At 39.9% G+C, this 19,970-nt stretch overlaps 1 protein-coding gene across 2 annotated transcripts in view; it reads left to right on the top strand.

Moving 5' to 3' along the window:
- The first annotated feature begins 4,017 nt into the window (after positions 1–4,017).
- CNOT10 (CCR4-NOT transcription complex subunit 10) overlaps positions 4,018–19,970 on the top strand; it is a 36,065-nt gene continuing 20,112 nt past the window's right edge. The window contains exons 1-9 of one of the 2 annotated variants that reach the window (XM_076331118.1): positions 4,018–4,135; positions 9,506–9,597; positions 12,378–12,539; positions 13,656–13,806; positions 14,491–14,636; positions 15,535–15,621; positions 16,328–16,411; positions 17,410–17,527; positions 19,332–19,481. In XM_076331118.1, the coding sequence (XP_076187233.1) occupies positions 4,114–4,135; positions 9,506–9,597; positions 12,378–12,539; positions 13,656–13,806; positions 14,491–14,636; positions 15,535–15,621; positions 16,328–16,411; positions 17,410–17,527; positions 19,332–19,481 (1,012 nt within the window). In that variant the 5' untranslated portion in view covers positions 4,018–4,113. Of the gene's footprint in view, positions 4,136–4,853; positions 4,917–9,505; positions 9,598–12,377; positions 12,540–13,655; positions 13,807–14,490; positions 14,637–15,534; positions 15,622–16,327; positions 16,412–17,409; positions 17,528–19,331; positions 19,482–19,970 lie in introns of those variants that run through there. The other variant, XM_076331119.1, reaches the window with a different exon arrangement.

The following is a 19,970-nucleotide window of genomic DNA, read 5'->3' as shown; positions in this document are numbered from 1 at the left end:
GAGACTAATAGCTGCATTCAACAGACTCAAATTTACACTAGTTTACATTTTAAATAAGAACTCCATCTGTAGGGGGAAAATAGTACTTAAACATGCCTTACTTTATTAGAAAGTGCCACCTAGGGGTTAAAAGCTTTTAAACTTTAGAGTGGCAAAGGATAGGAAGCCCTATGAATAGCAGAGAAAGTATTTCTTACATTTAATCATTTGTATTTTGGAATTTACTAGGCAAACAAGGTGTTGCCGAGATTTCCATACTGTTGTATCCGGCAAAAGAATTGTAACTTTCACAGTTCCCTTTGGAGTTGGCCATACTCTTCTCTCTATTCCATAGTCTGGCAGTGATTGGGGATGTCACAAATCCTGATTTTCTCCTCTACGAGGTCTTGCTCATATGATCAATGGAGAGGTTATCTACATCTACTGCTGCAAGGCCGAGTAGGAAATTGCTGTCTTGCTGGTTTTGAGTCAGCAAGAACTTAAAATAGAGCCTTGAAAAGTTTGCTTTGTGAGGCCGAAATTGGAGAGGAAACCCTGGCCTGCTTCTACTTAATCTAGTCTACCAAAGGAAGGTACTGTACAAGGGAGGAATGAGATGCTGGGACTACTCTCTGTCTGTGAGCAGATATGCTTTATTCCTCCTGAAACTTCCCCCGCCCCCTTGCACATTACAAGTTACAGTTGGCTCCTTTTGGTTTCTTTTGATGTAGCCTAGAAATGGGCAAAAAAACCCTAGAAAAATCTGCCCATCTCTGTACCATGTTTGTTTTTTCAGACTGAGTTTTGGGCTAAAAGCCTGAATTGTGGTCATTTCTTTCCTGAAAAACCAAAACTCCAGGGGAGGTAATATTTTAGGAGAAGTGTTTTTTTCACACACTTTTTATTCTCTTAGATGGTATTTGATTTTATTCTGTATCTTCCACAGCAGATGGCGTAGCTGCCTCACTGAGACCAGAGACTCTTTCTGTGATCTGCTCACTTGGCAAGATCTACTATACCTCAGGCAGAATGCAAATTTTACATACATGTAGTCAAGAAACTCTCTCCCCTGTCCTTAGAGGAAAGTAGTGATGCTATCACAATAGTTTTGAGGAAAAATGTCAACATTTTTGATTGCATGACTGTATGCTTGAACTGTAATAAAGGGCAGGTGTCTTTTCCCTTCCTTCAGTACCCTCCACACACATAAGCAACTAAGATTTGATTATTAGTAAAGGGGAGGGGGGGGAAGACTTGATTTTATTTGTGTTAAGTTCCTTTTTAAAATCATCCATACTGAGAAAAGAAAAAAGGCCAGCTGGCAAAAATTGCTTTGTCTCTCCCTTAGAAATGGAAAAAAAAATTATTTTGGAACTACAAGCCACAAACACGGCAAAATGATGCTGCAAGATATACCAAAGATTGCTGTAAGCACCCCTCAGGTAAACAAGCCCTGCGGTAAAATCATAGCGTGATGGATAAAGCAAACTCTTATGACTGTCCTCTAGATGTCATGATGCAGAAGAGATGAGAAGCTGGATACTAGGGCTGCCATACGTGAAGCTGAATGGGCTTTGACAAGATTGTTAAAGAAAAGCTACATACAGTGGGGAACAGTAAATTCATTGCGGTGCCCATCTTGATGCAGCATGCTCCAGAACATGCAGCAGACTACTGCTTAGATACTGGCAATAAACACTGTACCAAGCCTGAGGGGGAGGGAGACGTACGTTCACATCAGGTCCACATTAGACATTCTTGCTCTGTCGTTCAGGGTGGATTTTTGGTGACTTTCTTGTTTTGATAAAAGTCAGAGAGAATATGCAGTTACACTAGTAGTACAGTGCTTTTGCCTTTATAGGTTCTATTGCTTACCAAAACAGCATGGTTTTTACCTATATATATATGTATGTGTATATAGATACACATATAAATAAATAAAATGCCAGTATAAATAAATAATTGCAGTAGTAAATATATACACATTAGGACTTGCTATTACAATTTTATTGGCAGATATTCTCTAATACAGATACGGCCTAATGGTCTGGGCCAGCACCTATTTCTTGCAAAAGAAGATACAACAAATTCAGAGACTTAGAATAAGATACTTATGAATAAGGATTGCAGGATTCTCTCATATATGTACATATGTGTCTAAAAGAAAGTCTGACGATCAGAGTTTAGTGAAGAGGAACTGGAGAAGTGATTAATAGAAGTCATTAAACATAATTTGGAATATTCAGAATTTCAATTACAAAATAAAAAGAATCATTCCGCTCTTGAAATTCCTGAAATAATGTTTTCAGAATCTTTCATTTTACAGGGCCTGGCTCACCAAAATCTGTGATGGTTTAAAGGTGTTCAGAGCTGGTGTGTCTAAAACCGTGTGTCTTTCTTTCCAACTGTATCCCTCTGTTAAACACAGTATCGCCTTTCCTTACACACCTTACCTCTCCGAGGTGCCCGATAGTGGAGTTAGGGAAAACATTGTAGCTGGAGGCCTACCGCAAGAACACCAGTAAGAAGAAATCCTGCTTCCACTAAACCACTTTTGCCATCGACTTCCCCAAGGACAAATTTCATCCTCAAATCTGGTCTTTCTTGACAAATGTCCGCCTGGCAACAAGGTCAAAATCATGTAATGCAGAATCTGTTAATCAGAATCGGGTGTATCCACACTGGCTGTCAAGTAGAAAAACAAGCTGATGTTTAACAGGAATAAATGAAGAAGGGGGGAAGTCTTGGAAAACCGCATCTGGAGAAATAATAGAAGAAAGTGTTCCCATGTTAACAGATGACAAACTATGGAAGCAGTGTCTTACAGGAGCCCCGCTGTGACACAGAGGAAGCACACAGAGCGCACGATGATGAAAACTCATGTTCAGGGAACAGTGATGAAGGGTAACTGTCCCTGTGTCTCAGGAGCTTGACTCCAAGGGACAGAAACACAGGGAGCCTTTTGGTGCCCGAGACGGGACACCCCTGGGGGCCATTCCTCCTAACCTCATCCCACCTCTCACTGTATATAACAATGGGGGTTCAAAAGAGAAGGTGGCTCCTCTAGACTCATCCACAGAGTCCCCACCCAAGAGTCAGAACAATATATGGCTGCTGAGCCTACAAAGAAATGTCTTGGCAAAGGTGAACACTTAAATACTATATATAGTATATCCCAGTCACAAATATTTAAGAATCTTTAATATTTATAACGCTGCAAATGTCATTTATAAACTCTGGTACTTTAATGACAAAGATAATGACAACAATAGCAAATGCTAATTGGAGTCTTCAGTCTGATGAGGGTCACTGCCTCCCAGAGCACTGAATTCCACAGAACTTCCACAAAACTGGGCTTCCCCGGGTCTCCGGGGGCGGGGGTTGAACTGGTGCTCAAACATCCATTTAGAAAGGAATTCAGGATGCAGACACGGGGCCACCTTACCTGCCTTCCTCACTATGGTGATGAGCACCTTCACAACACTTAAGACAGCCAGGCTGATAATCCACGCAAAACCACATAAACTAGTGAGCATTTTGGAGGTTTCCTCGTCACCAGCTGGTGACACCTGAAGGAAGCCCCCGGGTCACCGCTACCGGCACCGGCTGCTCCGGAGGGGATCCCGGCACGTCTGGACCGGGCAGAAGAGACAAAATACGTTCGAGACAGCGGCCGACGCTTGCCAACCAATTCAGTGCCGCGGAAGAACCGGAAAGCACCTACACAGAAACGGCCCGCGCCCTTGCCACCCAGCTCCCACAAGGCCGGCCGACAGCCGGCAACATGGCGGCCCCGCCCCGACGGCCCCCGGGGCGGGACCCGACGCGCATGCGCCTCGCCGCCCTCTCCCCCCGCCCCGGCGGGAAGGGCCGCGGCGTCCTGACGTCGGGTGCGCCGTCCCCCGGCAACGGCCGGACGTCGCGAGGCCGCCGGGAACCCGGAAGCGGCGGGCGAATAGGAGCGAGTGGCGCAGTCAGCGGGGCGGGCTCGGCGCGCGGAGGGCGGCGGCGGCAAAGTAGTCCCGGGGGGCAGCGGCCGGCTGGCGGCGGTGCGGTCAGCGCTCGGCGCAGCGGGGGGAGCCTCGGCTCTGTCGGCGCGCTCGGACTGCGCGGTCGCACCGCGCGGCAGGGGAGATGGCGGCGGACAAGGCTGCGGGTGAGTGCGAGGGGAGCCGCCGCGACCCGCCGTGTCCGCCTCGGGCCTGGGCCGTCTGGTGCGGACGGATACGCTTCCGCGCGGGGGGCGGTGAGTGCCGGTACGTTCCGGGCGGAAGGAGAAACGGCTACCTGGCCTGCACTGCGCTGTTTCCTTCCGCCGAGGAAGTAGTGCCCTCGCGGCGGCAGGGCTGCGGGCCGCCGGCGGCCGAGGCGGCCGGTGTGAGGTGCCGGCGAGGCCCGCCGCCTGTGGGCCTGTGTCCTGGCAGGTCACCGGCTGGGCCGTGTAGGGACGGGGCCCTCCGTGCCCTCGGCGAGGGGGGCTGAGCTGCTGCGCCCTCCTGGCCTGGAAGGGCTCGGTGGGGAGGGCGTTATGGACGTATTGGAGGGGGTGGGTGTCTCCCAGAGCTTAATAACTGCTAGAGAAGTTGAGCTTCTGGGTTAATTCGTTAAACTGGGGCATTCGGAAAGCGCTGGGGAGAGTTGAATGTTTCGTGTTGCTACTTGATCTCTGGAGTTCAGTCCCATTCCCTCTGAGTTGCCGCTTTGGTTTCAGGGGATGAGTGGGTCTTTCCTAAACTCGGGCCTGAAAAGACACTGTAGAGAGAAATCACTGAGATTAAAAAATAAATCATCTTTTGGTAAACACCCAAAATAAATCTCAAGTACAGTTGCTGTGTGACTCATTAGCATCGATAAGCTACTGCTCGTCCGTCTCCCGTAAGACTACCCTTCATGCAAGAAGTCCTCTTTGTAGGAAAGGTCCTTCCCTCAGATGGCAGGTCAGTGGGGATGGAGAAGAGAGTGATGTGGAGGAAAGCCAAAGGGATCTACTTGTGTTCTTTGTTTTTTTCAGTTGGTTTTATGTGGTGGCAGCATTATTTAAAATCGCCTCAAGCATTTTTTCTCTGGATGCTAAATATGAAACTCCTCAGTATCTGAAAACGGTTATGGGAAAAATTAGTGTACTGTACTGAGTGATTTGTACTAAACTGTCCTGTGTTTGTTTATAAGCACTGTAAGCATCTCCTAAGCTACAAGAAAAAAAATTGGCATTAAGGGTTTTTTTTGTTGTTGTTGTTCTTGGAAGTGTTGAAGGAACTTTTCAGTTGTACTTGCTTAAAAGAAAAGTATGTGCCCAAATGAATCAAAGAGGTGAGCTATGGCAAGATATTCTACATACTGTACTTGTTCATAGCAATAAGTTACAAATAACTTTCCACTGAAAAGTGTTTGCTTTTTATTGTACAGCATTGAAGAAGCCTATTGTATTTATACTAGTAGCGCAGTGCTTCATAGAAAAACGTAGTCTTGGTGCCACAAACTGTCATTATCTTATAAAGGCTGAACACTCTGGCTGGTCTTCATACCCTTCAAAATGCTTTTGGAGCAAGAGTCGTGTGATAGATTCCTCCCCTTCCAAGGAAGAGATTATCCCCCTGCCTGTAGAGTTTGGAAATAAAAAGTAATTCCAGAGTTGTTCTGGTATTCAACAGCACAGTTTGTGCAAGATGTAATTTACAGGGCCTAGGAACGAGAGAGCTCAGGAACAGCAGTCCTTGGAGATATGGAGAACAGGTAGGAGAAGGATAATGATTGCTGTCACTCTCCAGGTGGCTTCGGGTATGTGTATGTGGGAGATACGGCTTCTTGTTGCTTATATGATCTTGTGGCAGCAAGCTGATGAGGAGAGCAATCTCCCTTTTCAGGTGGCAGTATCATGCTTTTCCTTGTTCTCCTCTCGTACAGCCAGTTTCCCAAAGTTCTGCTGTGCACCGTGATGTAACTTCTGGAGTAGGAACAACTGCCTGCTTGTGCAAAGCAAACAAGCCTCCGTGATGTAGTGTTTCTGCTGCTCAGCCCCAGGATTGCTAACTAGGAAGATAATTTCCTGACTTGCTTCTTTAACTTCAAACTCAGTGCAGCAGCTTCCTCCAGATCAAAATCTGAGCAGTTGATTTTTACGTCCTTTTCCAGGTTGCCCCTTTTGCCCCTCATCACTAGCCTGACAAGTATTAGTTTTAGAGTTGCTCTGTACTTGTGAAAGTTGGACAAAGTGTTAAACAAACAGGTCCATGTGTAAATACAATTTACAGAGATAAATCGAGTCCTGTCATTCGTAAAGCAGAGAATCTGCACTGTTTCAGATACTTCATCTGATAATTGTAGCTACTGTATGGGTAGGAGCATGTCGGTAGTGACTGGTGTGCCGTGTGTTACCCACACCACATGCTTCTGCAAGAACGCCGAAGATCCCTGGATCTGAGTAAGCAAGTGGCATGCTGTATGTTTTGCAGGGAACAATGCACCTACCTGTTTCATTTTCAAATGCCTCAAGAAATATGGAAATAATAGTTTTATTTGCAAGCACTTCATAGCCATTTGCAGCCAAGAGAGCAAGGGTACTTTTTTTCTCCCGCCATTTAAGTGGAATTGGAAGGCTCTTTTTGGTGTCTTGGGCCAGCCAGCTTTTAGGTGACTCCTGTCTGTGGGATCCCTCGATAATAAAGATCAACTGAAGCAGCAGAACTTGGTCTAAACAAGAGTGGCAGGATTACAGTGGATTAGGAGGACCTTTAGCTCTTTAACAGGTTTCAAGTGTGTTTGAGCCAAAAGGGTAGAGAGTAGCCAAAGTGTTTTTTTTCAAAGGAAAGAGCTATGCTGTGAGCTACATCAGCTGGACTTCAGTTTTGTTCTTTCTTGATAAGCTTCCAGTTCAGGTTTCGCAAACCTGCTTTGTTTACTGAGTCGTAGTATTAAAGTAGTCCCCAGTTTCATTTTGTTTTTTTAATGTACCAGCAGCCTTAGAGACATAGTGAAATCTGTAGACCTGTCCTGATTTTTCCCTAGGAAATACATCACAGCTATATAAGTGATGCTTTTGTTACACAACTTAGACAACAGTCTCTTTGGTTTATCTTTCACTTAACTGAAGGCATTTTACTTCAGGATTCAGACTTCCACCTTCGTTTGAGATGCTTGTTTTATGAACTTCCATACAATGGCAGTAATCAGTAATGCACTCAGTAGTCGATGGCACTCTGCTAGGTAAACCTGGATGTGAGGAAGCTCTCGACCAGACTGAGCGTTATCAACTTCAAAAGTTTGAGAGTCGCAAGTCTCTGCACTATGGATACTTTTACTAGCATAATCTGAAAGGCATGCTGAGCAAGTAAAGCAGGTAATGTAACTGTTAGCATGAAAGTCTGAGGGGAAAATGGGTTTGCTTATTCGCTGCTGTTCTAGAGATCCTTGGAGGGTGATAGCTTTCCGCTCAGCTGTACAGCCACGAGATTTGGAGTGGGAATCAGATCTATTCTATATTTAGCTTGAAGGAGAGGTGCTTCTTGTTCCTTTCCTCTTTTGCTGCGGAAAACCTTGACACATCAAAAATTTTCTGAGCTTTTTTGTGTTTTAATTTTCTCTCCTGCCTTTCCCTATCAAGGAAAAGGCAGTGCAAGTGGTGCTGATCAATCCCTTATGCACAGTCAGATTTTATAGCAGGTGCATGCGGTTCTGTAGCCCCCTGAGGATCTATCCCTCCACAGTACTGAAATTGCTGAATCCTGAATTTTGTCTAAATCACAGTGGGTTACTATGTAACTTGCGGGTGTATGATTGTTGGGATTTTAAAATCTCAGCTTCATTGGCATCTTGATGCAGGGTGGAAGTCACAACCAAATATTTATAGTTCTTGCTCAATGTGTTATTGCATAGGGCAATGGAAAGGGTCTCGCTATCTTCCCAGCAACAAGCACAAACTATAAATAGATTACTAAGTCTGCTTTATTCCTACTGTGGATGTTAGTTGATGAATCTTCTGAAGTTTGATTGCGCCTTACTGTTGTTGTCTATCTTATCATACTTGTAAATTTTCATAGTCAGTCAGTAGCAGATGATCCAGATAGAATGGTGATGATGAGGAATGGATTTTGCAGGGGAGCTCGCAGATAAATGTTTTCATTTGTTCAAACTGAAAACAAAGTTAGCAGAGTTTGCATTACATCCTTGAATTCTAGGAAGAGAAAGAAGCATTGAATTTACAAAGCCTACCTAACCTATTAAGATAGCAAAATGTAGGTTACAGCAAAGCTTCTACTGTGAAATTCAAAAAATTATCTGCAAAAGTGGAAACTGTTGCTGGTTTATAAAGTCTTTGTTTCAAAAACATAAAATTACTTTTGCATGTTCTAGCACATGGGTTAACGATTTGAGAAATAAGCTGTCTGGTGTGGTGGTTGTGTGGTGTTTTGGGTTGTTTTTTTTTTCCCTCCAGTAGTTTGTGTTTGGTACAAGGAAGGGTTTGGTGGGGTATTTTTCAGCTTCTTTGACATGGAATGTCTGTACTGTAGTTTTTAATGCAACTTCACTGAATTCTTAATTACACGATGACAAAAGGGTTCAGTAGACTCCTTTCTGAAAAATACGCTCAACAGTGACTGAAAGGTAAAATGTTAGGAATTCTATGTAAATGGAATTGAAGACAATTAAAACCTCGTTATATTACTATATAAATGCTCAAAGGGGCCACCATCATAATTGCTACATGCTGTTCTTGTTGTCTTAATCTGGAAAAGGAAATAGTAGAACTGGAGAAGGTCCTGGGGAAAAAAAAAAAAGGTGTGAGGAAGATGCAGAATAAACTGTGCCTGCTCACCTTGGAGGACAGATCTTTCTTTGAAGCATCTCTAAGATCAGGAGTGAGGCTGAAAAAGTGAATAGGCAGCATTTGCTCGTGTCTTGCAGTATAATCACTAGATAGCATTTGATGGAGTATATTGAAGAGTACAAAAGTATAAAGAGTTTTAAAAAAACAAAGTATCAGGTCTGTCAGTGATTATTAACAATGATGGTTTGATTGCAGCCTCTTATTTAGGGAGACTTATTCTTCCAAAGCAGGGAGCTGGGTGGAAGTTCCAGTGTTTGCTCTGTTTTCTGTTGTTCCCAAAAGCATCCCTTGCTTGCTGTTTAGGAAGCAGCATACAGGATGCATGGGTTTTTCATCTAACCCAGCGTGGTACTTACTTTATGATGTGTGGCCTTCACTGCTAATTTTTGTGTAAATAAAGCCAATCCTAGTGTACGGCTGCAGCTTTAAAGAGAAATCTCAAAGGTATGCATTGTCAGTTAACTTACAGGACTTTGATTATTCATTGAGCACGGTAATTTAGCTAGGATTATTACATTTACATTTTATGGAGAGGAATTCACTAGGAGTATAGGCTAAGGAGATTTTTAGTGTAGTAGGGAGTGCTGCAGTTATCTGGAAAGTTGCTTGTACTGGCAGGAGGATCTTGAGAACTGGAAGAAACAAAATTTTTAAGCTGAATAAATTTGCAAACTTTCTTGTAATCTTCTGTCCACTTTACAGATCAAGGTACCGAGAAGCATGAAGGAGCAGGCACTTCTGGGATTACTGATCAGGAAAAGGAATTGTCGAGCAGTGCATTACAAGCTTTTCTGGTAAGACAAAGCCAAACTTTGAGACTTCTAATTTATCACATAGCTGCTAAATGGGCTTATATAATTCTTTTTCCTGTTTTTGTAGCACAGGTGCAAAGGGATATTATACCAAAAGTAACACTGTTTTTTTTATAAAGCCAGCACATGCATTTTCTGTCTGCTGTGATGTGAGAAGACTGAAGGGGATACTTGAATGAAGTGTGCAAGAGCACATTTAATCTCCTTTCTCAAACTTAGTAGCCTTAAAAGCTGTATAATGAGTTAATTAGAAGAAGCAGGCTGCTATTCTGTATGAGTGTTGGAAATGCATGATCTCTCTGAAGAATTAATCGCTTCAAGCTAAAAATGTTGTGTTAAAGGGTTTAAAGGAGCCATGTGTATTACAAAACAGCAACCAAACAAACCTTTTTCATTTTAGCATCTTCCTATATTCTTTCACAAAAAGCATCGTATACTGTTCTGTCACTTTGCATTAAAACACATTCTTCAACACGTAATACCTACAGGCAGTGTTAACTACCTATTTTGTTTTTCTTGGAAGATTTTTTTGTGTGTTAAAATTCAGGTACCGGGTCTTTCAGTTTACTACTCTCTTTGTATTGTCTCCTAATTTTATTTAGTGTAGGAAATGACAGGAAGTATAATTGCTTTTCCTTTCAATTGTTGTATCTCTATCTCCACAATGCTTTGCATAACTTAGTTTTGGATGTGTTAAATAGATCAGGGGAAGAATTTAAATACTGTCTTTGAGATTCCTGTTTGTGTGTTTCACTCATTACTTTTATTTTGTCTGGAATGTTGCTACATGAAGTGCATGCAGTTGGTCCTTAAACTGACTACAGCTGATGTTGTTCACTGATGTCTTCTTGAGTGCTTTCCAGCTCAATTGCTCTTTTTCAATAACTTTTTGTTCATTGACATTTGATCCTGAGAACTGAAGGCATAGGAGAGGGTTGCCTGTTTTCCACCTTTCCCACAGATCTACATGCCTAAAATACTTTCGACCTGTTGACAACTTCATCTTTAGTTTTTACACTGAACCAGTGTATCTTGTTTATCTCTTTTTCTTGCTTTATGAACTCCCTAAGTTTATGATGATGTGAGGGTGGTGACAGATGTCAGCAGAATTAATCTGCTGCCTTGTTTGCCAATTTTGCTTGCTATTGAGTTGCTTTAAATAGCTTTGTGGACTGCCTTGCATACTGCTTTATTACACTGCACTTCCAATTTCTGTCTTGATAGAACTACTATAAAATTGTATATTATATTCTAGATCCTGTCTAATAGAGTAGAGTAAAGGACTGTTGGCTGAGGAAAAACATCACAAAATAAGCTGAGCATGTAAGGGTTCAAAGTTTTTAGTCCAGCCATGGTTAGAAGCCTTGTTGCTGTGATCTGAAAGCTACTCCTGTTGAAGAGAAGCTCTGAGTGTGAACGCATAAAGAAAATCACTGGGAGATGAACTGTCTCAATTAAAGAGCATGCCAGCGGTTGAGTTGCAAGTCCCTGTGTTTATGCACATACTCACTAGGCAATCCACACTGTTGATACTTAGAGTTGTGGAAATACTGCCTGTGAATGTCCTGCTACATCTCTCTGTATGTTGTATAACTGTGCTTTCGCAGGAGACTGAAGGGACTGGGATGGCTCTGTTGAGAGTAGCCACAGAATGGCACCTTTCTCAGGAAGAGCAGGACCACAGAGCCTTTCTCTGTTGTAATTCTTCCCTTATTAGAGGAAGTTAGGCAGGAGCCCAGGAGAAGCTCCATGGAACAGTACTTAAAAAAGGAGGAGGAGGAGGTGGAGAGTGGTCGTGGTACTCAAGAGCATTGCTTTTGATTGTGAAGCATTGACGGAGATGGAAACGAATCTGCTTATCTGACAGACCAGAATAGAAGTAACCCTTATACGGAAGAGGTGGAGGTGGTTATTCCTGTATAGGAATTGAACAGTAGAGTGTGAAGGATCATTTAGGCTTAACATAGTTGAAAGAGTCTGGAGTTCTCTTTCATTCCTCAATGCCACTAAATTCCTCCTGCACAAACACAGAAAAGACTAAAACTGAAAGCAGAAAGGGGTGAGCCATTCTGAAGTCCTTGCCTATTGCTGAGGTCAAAGAAAGGGATTTCTTGATTAAATCACACCTCAGAGGAGCATCATGCTTGGGTCCTAGTTTCTGTTTAGGCATGCCTAGATGATTGAATACTTCATTCAATAGCTAAAACTTGTAAAAATATTATTTAAACCTGTACTGGGAAAGTGACACCCTCTTTTTCCAACCTGTCTTAAGCTGACTTCCACAGACTAAATTGTCACTCACAGTCTCTCCAGATGAAGTGAAGAATGAACATAAAATGATGGGCTGGGACTTAGTAAGCAACTGCAGCTGCTCAGTGTACATGTGATGGGGAAAGATTATGAAAACTGAGGAAATAAAGAATCTTGAAACTCAAAATAATACGATGAAGAGAAATCAGAGTAACACTTTTCATGGAAACATCTGTTTATAATAATCGACTACTCCATTTGTCCTTCCTCCACAAAATTCTTCTTGAAGTTTGGATATGACCTCAACTTTTAGACTTATTCGCGTACATATTAATCTGCATAAATAACGAAGTATGTGTGTAGATGTTTAGGTTGCTTCATTTGCTGTTGATAAAGGAAATACTACTTCGCTCTCTAAACTTATAGAGGATACTTTCATTAAAATTTACTAGTCTGTTAGTTTAAACTTTGTATCTTCTAATGCATGTTTCTGGTCTACCTGCAATTTCCAGGCTGGAAACTATGATGCTTGTTTACAACACCTAAATACCCTTCAAGACATAAACAAAGATGACTACAAAATAACTTTGAATACTGCTGTTGCGGAATTCTGTAAAAGTAACCAGACTACAACAGACAATTTGAGACAAACGCTTAACCAGCTGAAGAACCAGGTAATGCAAACATATTGACATGGTACTTGATTTTGAGTACTGTTAATGGTGATGAGATCTTCCAGTGAAATAGGAAGAAAAATGCTGCCCCATGTCCCCTAGATTTCATAAAGGAATAAGAAAGTAACATTACTTTTAAACCTCTGAGTCTGTTTAATCATTTAGGACGCTGCTTTTATAGTTATATTTTTAGTTATTATTGAAATTGATCCAAAGGTTAAACATTCCAGAGATTATAACTGTAGAAAGATCTGCTATGTTCTTTCAGTAGAAAGTTTCTTAACCTGAAATAGCTTGAAGTAATTTCATATAAAATAAAAAGAGAAAATGTTATTTTACTGCTCAACTGACAGCTTTCTATTTCATTGTAAATTCTTCCCTGGCTTTATGTTGAACAACAATAAAGTTTATTAGCTTATAAGTCTTACTGACCTATCTTTAGGTCTTTAGATTAATACCTTTGGATTATTTTTATAAAATACTTGACACTTTTTAAAATCCTAGTGTTGTGGTTTAACCCGGCAGGCAGCTAAACACCACACAGCTGTTTGCTCACTCCCTCCTCCCCCCCAGTGGGATGGGGGAGAGAATCGGGGGGGGGGGGGGGGGGGGGAAGTAAAATTCGTGGGTTGAGATAAGAGACAGTTTAATAGGACAGAAAAGGAAGGGGAAATAATAATAATGATAAAAGAATATACAAAATAAGTGATGCACAATGCAGTTGCTCAGCACCTTCCGACCGATGCCCAGCCAGTCCCCGAGCAGCAGCCCCCCCGGCCAACTTTCCCCCCGTTTATGTACTGAGCATGACGTCAGATGGTATGGAATGTCCCTTTGGCCAGTTTGGGTCGGCTGTCCTGGCTGTGCCCCCTCCCGGCTTCTTGTGCACCTGCAGCCTTCTCAGTCGGTAGAGCATGGGAAGCTGAAAAGTCCTTGACTTAGTATAAACACTACTTAGCAACAACTAAAACATTGGTGTGTTATCAACATTATTCTCATACTAAATCCAAAACACAGCACTGTACCAGCTACTAGGAAGAAAATTAACTCTATCTCAGCTGAAACCAGGACACCTAGGTATTGAAAGTTTAATGAAATGAGGTGGGTTTTTTTCAGGTTCACTCTGCTGTTGAAGAGATGGATGGTTTAGATGATGTTGAAAATAGTATGCTGTACTACAATCAAGCTGTTATTTTGTATCATCTGCGTCAGTATACTGAAGCTATATCAGTTGGGGAGAAGCTGTACCAGTTTATAGAGCCTTTCGGTATGTAGACAGAAAGAAGAGTTTTGTTCATGCAGTAACTACAGAAAAGATCAGTCTCACTATCAGACAAGTGATTTGTAAATCTGCCTAATATGGTTCTAAAAAAGTAGATAGGCTTAGGAATGAAGAACGTGTTTTACTTATATCGAGGACAACAATTGGATCTGGGGGGAAGGTACTTCAGAGACATTTAGCAGACAAGTATGAAACTGAAATGGATTTTTGACAACTCTAAAAAGCTAATTAACAAGCTAATTAAATGATTTAAAATCTAGTATTTTGAGTATATTTGAGCCAACCAAGCAGAGATGTGTTTGTACGGAATCCTTTCAAATTCTATGGGATTCTACATATGCATATGGCTCCATCTGTCTATTTAGACACTGGAACTTTGGTGCTGATCTGCTTAGACCAATTCTCAAAATCTATAAATACGAAATACATGTTAAGCTGTCCTTAGTCTATGCTTTTATGCTGATGCCATTTGAATGAATTACCTTTTTTTTTCAGTATATGTACTTATCTGCATTGTGTAGATGTCTGCATTTTTTTTTTTCTTCTGTACTATATTTTTCTCATAATGTTGCATAGATGCACTTTATAGTCAATTCTTTTTCTTCAGTCATGTTCGGAAGGATAGGTATTAGAGCTGTAAAATCATTTTTACTTCTTTGCTTTATACAGAAGAGAAGTTTGCCCAGGCTGTGTGCTTCTTGCTTGTAGACTTATACCTGCTAACTTACCAAGCTGAGAAAGCCTTGCATCTGCTTGCTGTTCTGGAAAAAATGATTTCACAGGGCAACAATAACAGCAAGAATGGAAAAAATGAGGTAAGCTTAAAATCATATGAATGCCACTAAGTCTTTAGCAGAAGCATGCTTTAACTCAATTCAAAATTACTCTTTTAAAATACTTTGGAATTATAAAACTATGTTAGATCACCTGTAACTTCAGACAGCAACTTAGACACGTTAGTAACTGAGTTAATTGCATACAGCAGCTGTTTATTTCCCTCTCTTCCACCCTTTTCTCTTACTCACAGGGAGCTAAGAAGTATTTCTTAAGTCAGAGTCTTGCATTGGAAAGACAGTTGTCTTCAGGGTCAAATACACATAATTTTCCTTGTTTGTCTTGGATTATGACCATATGAGACCCTAAGTTTGAAAGGGAAGTTGGTGTCAGAGAGGAATTGCAACTGCGTACTGTAGTATGGGAAATCAAGCATCTTTTTAACATAGTATCTGAAAGTATGAGGCATACTTTCAAATGAAATCTTTTGTACGTGTCTTTTGGAAAAATCAGTAGTAGAATGAGTAGTGGCTTGGAAGTGAAAAGAGGACACTTCTGTCTTTTCCTGTTGATGGAATGTCACACTTAAAATATTTTATCTTTAAGTATTTAGTAATTCTACTGAAGAAAATATTAAAGAGAGACTCTAGAATGTGCGTATCATCTGTCTGGGTAAAAATTCTTAAAATACTCAACTGCAGAGCAACATGGTGTAACACTAATGTTAATGTAGAATTCTGCTCTTTGTAGGCTGGTGTGGTCTTGGATTTTGATTGTTAAGCTCAAGTTATAGTATTTAGTGGGATGTGTATTTCTTGACTATTAAATACTTATTTTTCTTCTTCATGTGAGATTGATAAAAATAGCTTATGAAAGAATCTGTAAACTGAATTTAAAATGTGACTGTTAGTAACACTTTTTTTTTTGTTTGATGCTCAGTCAGGTAATAATACAAATAAAGATTCGTCAAATCAAAAAGCTGAAAGTGGAGCTTTAATAGAAGTTGCTAAATCTAAGATACATCAGGTAAGTGTCTGCATATGATTTATACAGGAACATCAGTTCAAGTTTTTCTTAAAACCAAGTGCCATCTACTTCAAATCTATTTCAGCATGAATTGTGATACTCTGTCTCTCCTTGAATTGTAAAACAAAAGAATGAGTTTACCTAACGCTTCCTTTTTATGAGATCCATGTACAGGAAAAACTGACCTAACACAAAAAATCCTCAATTTCAATCCCTGCAGTTTATCATAATTTTTTTAAACTGCAGTTAGCTGCACTGAGTTTATATCTGTTAGACCTCCAACAGTCTAAATCAGCTGAGGTTCTATTTCATTGTACTGTTCTGTGGGGAAAATACATGAAGAAACAAAATGCTTCTCTATCAGCATTCACTTATCAGTGTTTTCAGTTTAATAGGTAAATGGGATTAAGATCTTAGATTATTTTAATTAGTTTGACATTCTAAGTGCTAGTATCTCAGTGTTTGAATATAGAGTAGCTGTTGACCATTGAACAAAATGTGCATCTGCTTACTGTAAATATGAAGCCTATACATTTGTTGAAAGTCTGAATAGAATTTCTTTTTTAGGAAGGCTTTTTGAACAGCTTTTTACTACCTATTTTTAAGATGTATATAAAATATTCTGTAATAAATCTCTAGGTATGGTTCATCTTGCAAACCTGCACAAGTTATTGTCTTTTATTTAACAAATTTAATTTTTTAACAGTATAAGGTGAGAGCCTATATCCAGATGAAGTCACTAAAAGCATGCAAAAGGGAGATCAAGTCTGTTATGAATACAGCTGGGAATGTAAGTATTCTTAAGGCTATTGTTTTTCTAATCTAGACCTGTTCTCTATCTTAAAACTGCATTTGCTAACTTTCTTTACAAAGAAAGGTCTTATTGAGGATGAGTGTCTGAAATAATGCTTTATGTAGTCAGTTGGATTTGTAATCTCTTTTCTGTAAGTGTAATTAATGTAGAATTTTCTTATTTACGCTGTTTTCAGTTGCTCAGAAAAATGCACTTTATTGTTAATGATACCAAAACAGAGTCAGTTTGCTTCATAATTTAAGCAGCGCAGAACAAGTTTTAGTTTACTGTAAATGTAAAGGGAATTACAAACTTCTGATGTCATTGGTAGTTTAAACCAGTTCATAAAAGATTAATACTGGGGTACTCAGTTTTTTTGTTTGTTTTTTTTTTTTCTTTTTGTTGGAGTTTTTTGGAGGCTTACCTCTTGCTAGAAAGCAGTTTCTTTTTTTATATAGGAGTTCTCAACTCAGAATTACGTCCACCGTCCCAGATAAATTCTACATTAACTGAGGAGCAGGGAATGGGAGGAGAGCACTTCCCTTTTGTTGCCAGTCTCAACAGCTGCTAGTTTGACAGAAATCCTTCTGGATCGTGAGGTCTCTGTTGGCAGACCAGGAAGATCACAGCCCAGGAGGAAGTTGTTGAACTCCACAGGGAGGGAAGCATGGGGAGGAGTGTACTAGAAGACAGGTTGGAGAAAGATCCTCTTAAACAAAAAAGAGGTCCTCTGCGCTTAGCCATTGCCATGACAGAGTTCTCTGGCATAATCTTGGGTTTTAGAGCAGTAACAAAAAGTGTGTATAGTTTTGTAGTTTGGAGGAGGTGAGTGTTAATCATGTGTTCAACAAAGAAATGCTACTTCATGAAAGTATTAAGGCCTAAGCCCATATGCTTTTAAAATGGCAGCAGGGGCAAGCTGTTTGTGGAGTGATTTAACACTAGCAGGAGAAGTCATAAAACGAGATAATTAACTATTGTTTTCTCCTTCACAGTCAGCTCCTTCTCTCTTTCTTAAAAGCAATTTTGAGTATTTGAGGGGCAATTATCGTAAAGCAGTGAAACTTCTAAACAGTGCAAACATTGCTGAACATCCAGGCTTCATGAAAACAGGTAAAATAGAAAATCTTCATCCTGCAAGTACTTAAATGTGTAGTGTAATAAGACTACTCATTGATATTAATTTTAAGCATATTAATGATTACTTAAGGGAGTAGGCCCTGAATGTCATGGATTTATATGCTGTGTATGTTTTCATCTTTCTTATTGTGCTCCTTCACGTAACACTGTTGTGTTTTTCATTGAACGTTCTTCTAGACAATGCAGCAGTTGTCTAAGAAAATGGATTTGTGAAGGTGTAAATGTAATATTTGCAAGGCTTATATTTGGGTCTCTAAATCAAGACATGAAACGAAAGGCAACGTCCTAGATCTAGAAATGAGATTTCAGATTGTACTCAGAGGAGACTATAGCAGTTGTAATGATTATTGTGGGGGAAATGCAAACGTTTCATGAAGTGTTAAGGTTTGACTTCTATTGTATGCCATTTTAAGTTGCTTTTATATCTAGAAAGTGTATATATGTACACATGTACAGAGATATAACAGCACATAAGTATGTAAACTTTTTTAGATATAGAAGTTATTTATATGCTATAAATATATACACTGTGTATATATACACTCACTGTATACGGTATTATTTAAATATATTTGAGATTTTAGTTGACTGTTTAAAACATCAGTTGAAAAATCCAGAGAGAAAGCTGTGTCTTGTGTCAGTAGCGCATTAGGATTTCAAAAAATACTTGTACTGTAAAGCTACTGAATTTCTTTACTACTTTGTTCAATGCTGGTTTTATGGTAGTACTCTTAATTTCTTGTGCTGTAAGATCTTTTATCTAATAGATATTGCTGCATAGATAACAATTAGATGATAGAAGTTGCAGAGTTGGCCCTGCGAAATACCACAAGACTGAGTAAATTTTTTCAACTTCTGTATTTACAGATAAGATTCATAGAAAACATTCAAAATAAGTTTTTATTTTTAATAATTAAATTTAATATAATAATTTATTTATATAAATTATATAATTCGGTTTTATGCTTAAAGTTCTCTTTATAACTTAAATTTTTCTGGAAAGTTTTATTTTCATATAACTTTCTTGCACTAGCTTTTTTGCACAGTAGAATGTTCACTTAATAGTCTTTCTAGGTTATGATTAAAATAATGCTGATTGATTTGCTAATGGTCTGTTTCTTGGTTGTTTGGATTTTTAGGGTGGTGGGGGTTTTTTTTTCCTTTTTTCTTTTTTATCAATGGTAACACTGTAGAGCTTCAATTACCAGCAGATAAGTCAAAAGTTTAATTATCTGTCCTGTATTATTTAGAAAGAACTTCTTACAGTGTTACCTGAACATGATATATTTAGGAAGGAGAGTGCATTTCCTGCTTGTATGGTTAGGTTGACATATTTGGTTTTTTTATAAAACTTAGGCAGGTAACATCATTTGAGAATTTCCTTTTTACAAGAGCCATCTGTTAGAAAACTTGAAGTGCTTGCATGCCAAGTTCTACGAAAACCTCCAAGTGAACTTACTTCAACTTGCAATCTGTCAAACTGGCTTTATACCTGGCTCTCCTAGAATATGGTGCCTAAGAGCTGGAAATCTGTGGCTGCTTATATATAGGTAATTTCAGGTCAACTGCCCAAGAGAACTAGAATGGTATAGAGAAATGCAGGTTATTAAAATGCTTGTGAGGCAGGGACGTAACTGTATAATCCATGAACATCTCGCTGAAGAACATGTTTAATAAACTACCATAATATGCTGACCCATGAGAGAGTGGTGGGAGCATTTTATGGGCTCAGTGGCATTTTTCAGTTTACGAAAGTGGTCTTTTGCTGTTCTCTCAGGTGAATGCTTAAGGTGTATGTTCTGGAACAATCTTGGCTGCATCCACTTCGCAATGGGAAAGCACAATTTAGGAATTTTTTACTTCAAAAAAGCCTTGCAAGAAAATGATAATGCGTGTGCACAGCTAGGAACTGGCAGCTCAGATCCAGGTAAGACTTTTAAGAGATGAAAATAGATGGTGGAAGAGGGGTGGGCGAATCAAGAAAATAGAGGATAGAAGCTTTCAGTAATTATCAGCAAAATTCCTGTTCCATCTCTTTGCAGGGGACAGGATAAGGAGGGTGAGAATTTTGATTGTAACTTGATTTCAGAGTATAGTTGCTCTTGCCAGAAATAGATGATGATGAAATATGTTCTTTTTTTGATGTTTTATTTGACATGCCATGGGGCTGGAGCAATTACTTCTCTCTTGTTTATAGTCTTTGACCATCAGTCAGGGAGATAGGACAAAATAAAGTTTTTGTGGCCTATTACGCATCATTAAAGATGTTATTTATAGTCCTGCTGACAGCAGGTAGAATCATCAGGACTTGAAGGATGTGTAGCGTTTTTTTGTTTTTTTGTCTTTTTTTAACTTGGAAGATGTAGAAAGTGTGGAGTGCAAGACTGTTAAATTAGCATTTGGAAGATGGTGTATT

This window comes from Aptenodytes patagonicus, chromosome 2, assembly GCF_965638725.1.
Source record: "Aptenodytes patagonicus chromosome 2, bAptPat1.pri.cur, whole genome shotgun sequence".
NCBI classification, from domain to species: domain Eukaryota; kingdom Metazoa; phylum Chordata; class Aves; order Sphenisciformes; family Spheniscidae; genus Aptenodytes; species Aptenodytes patagonicus.
The sequence above is the reverse complement of the archived record's forward strand: the minus strand, read 5'-3'. Positions and strand labels throughout refer to the sequence as shown.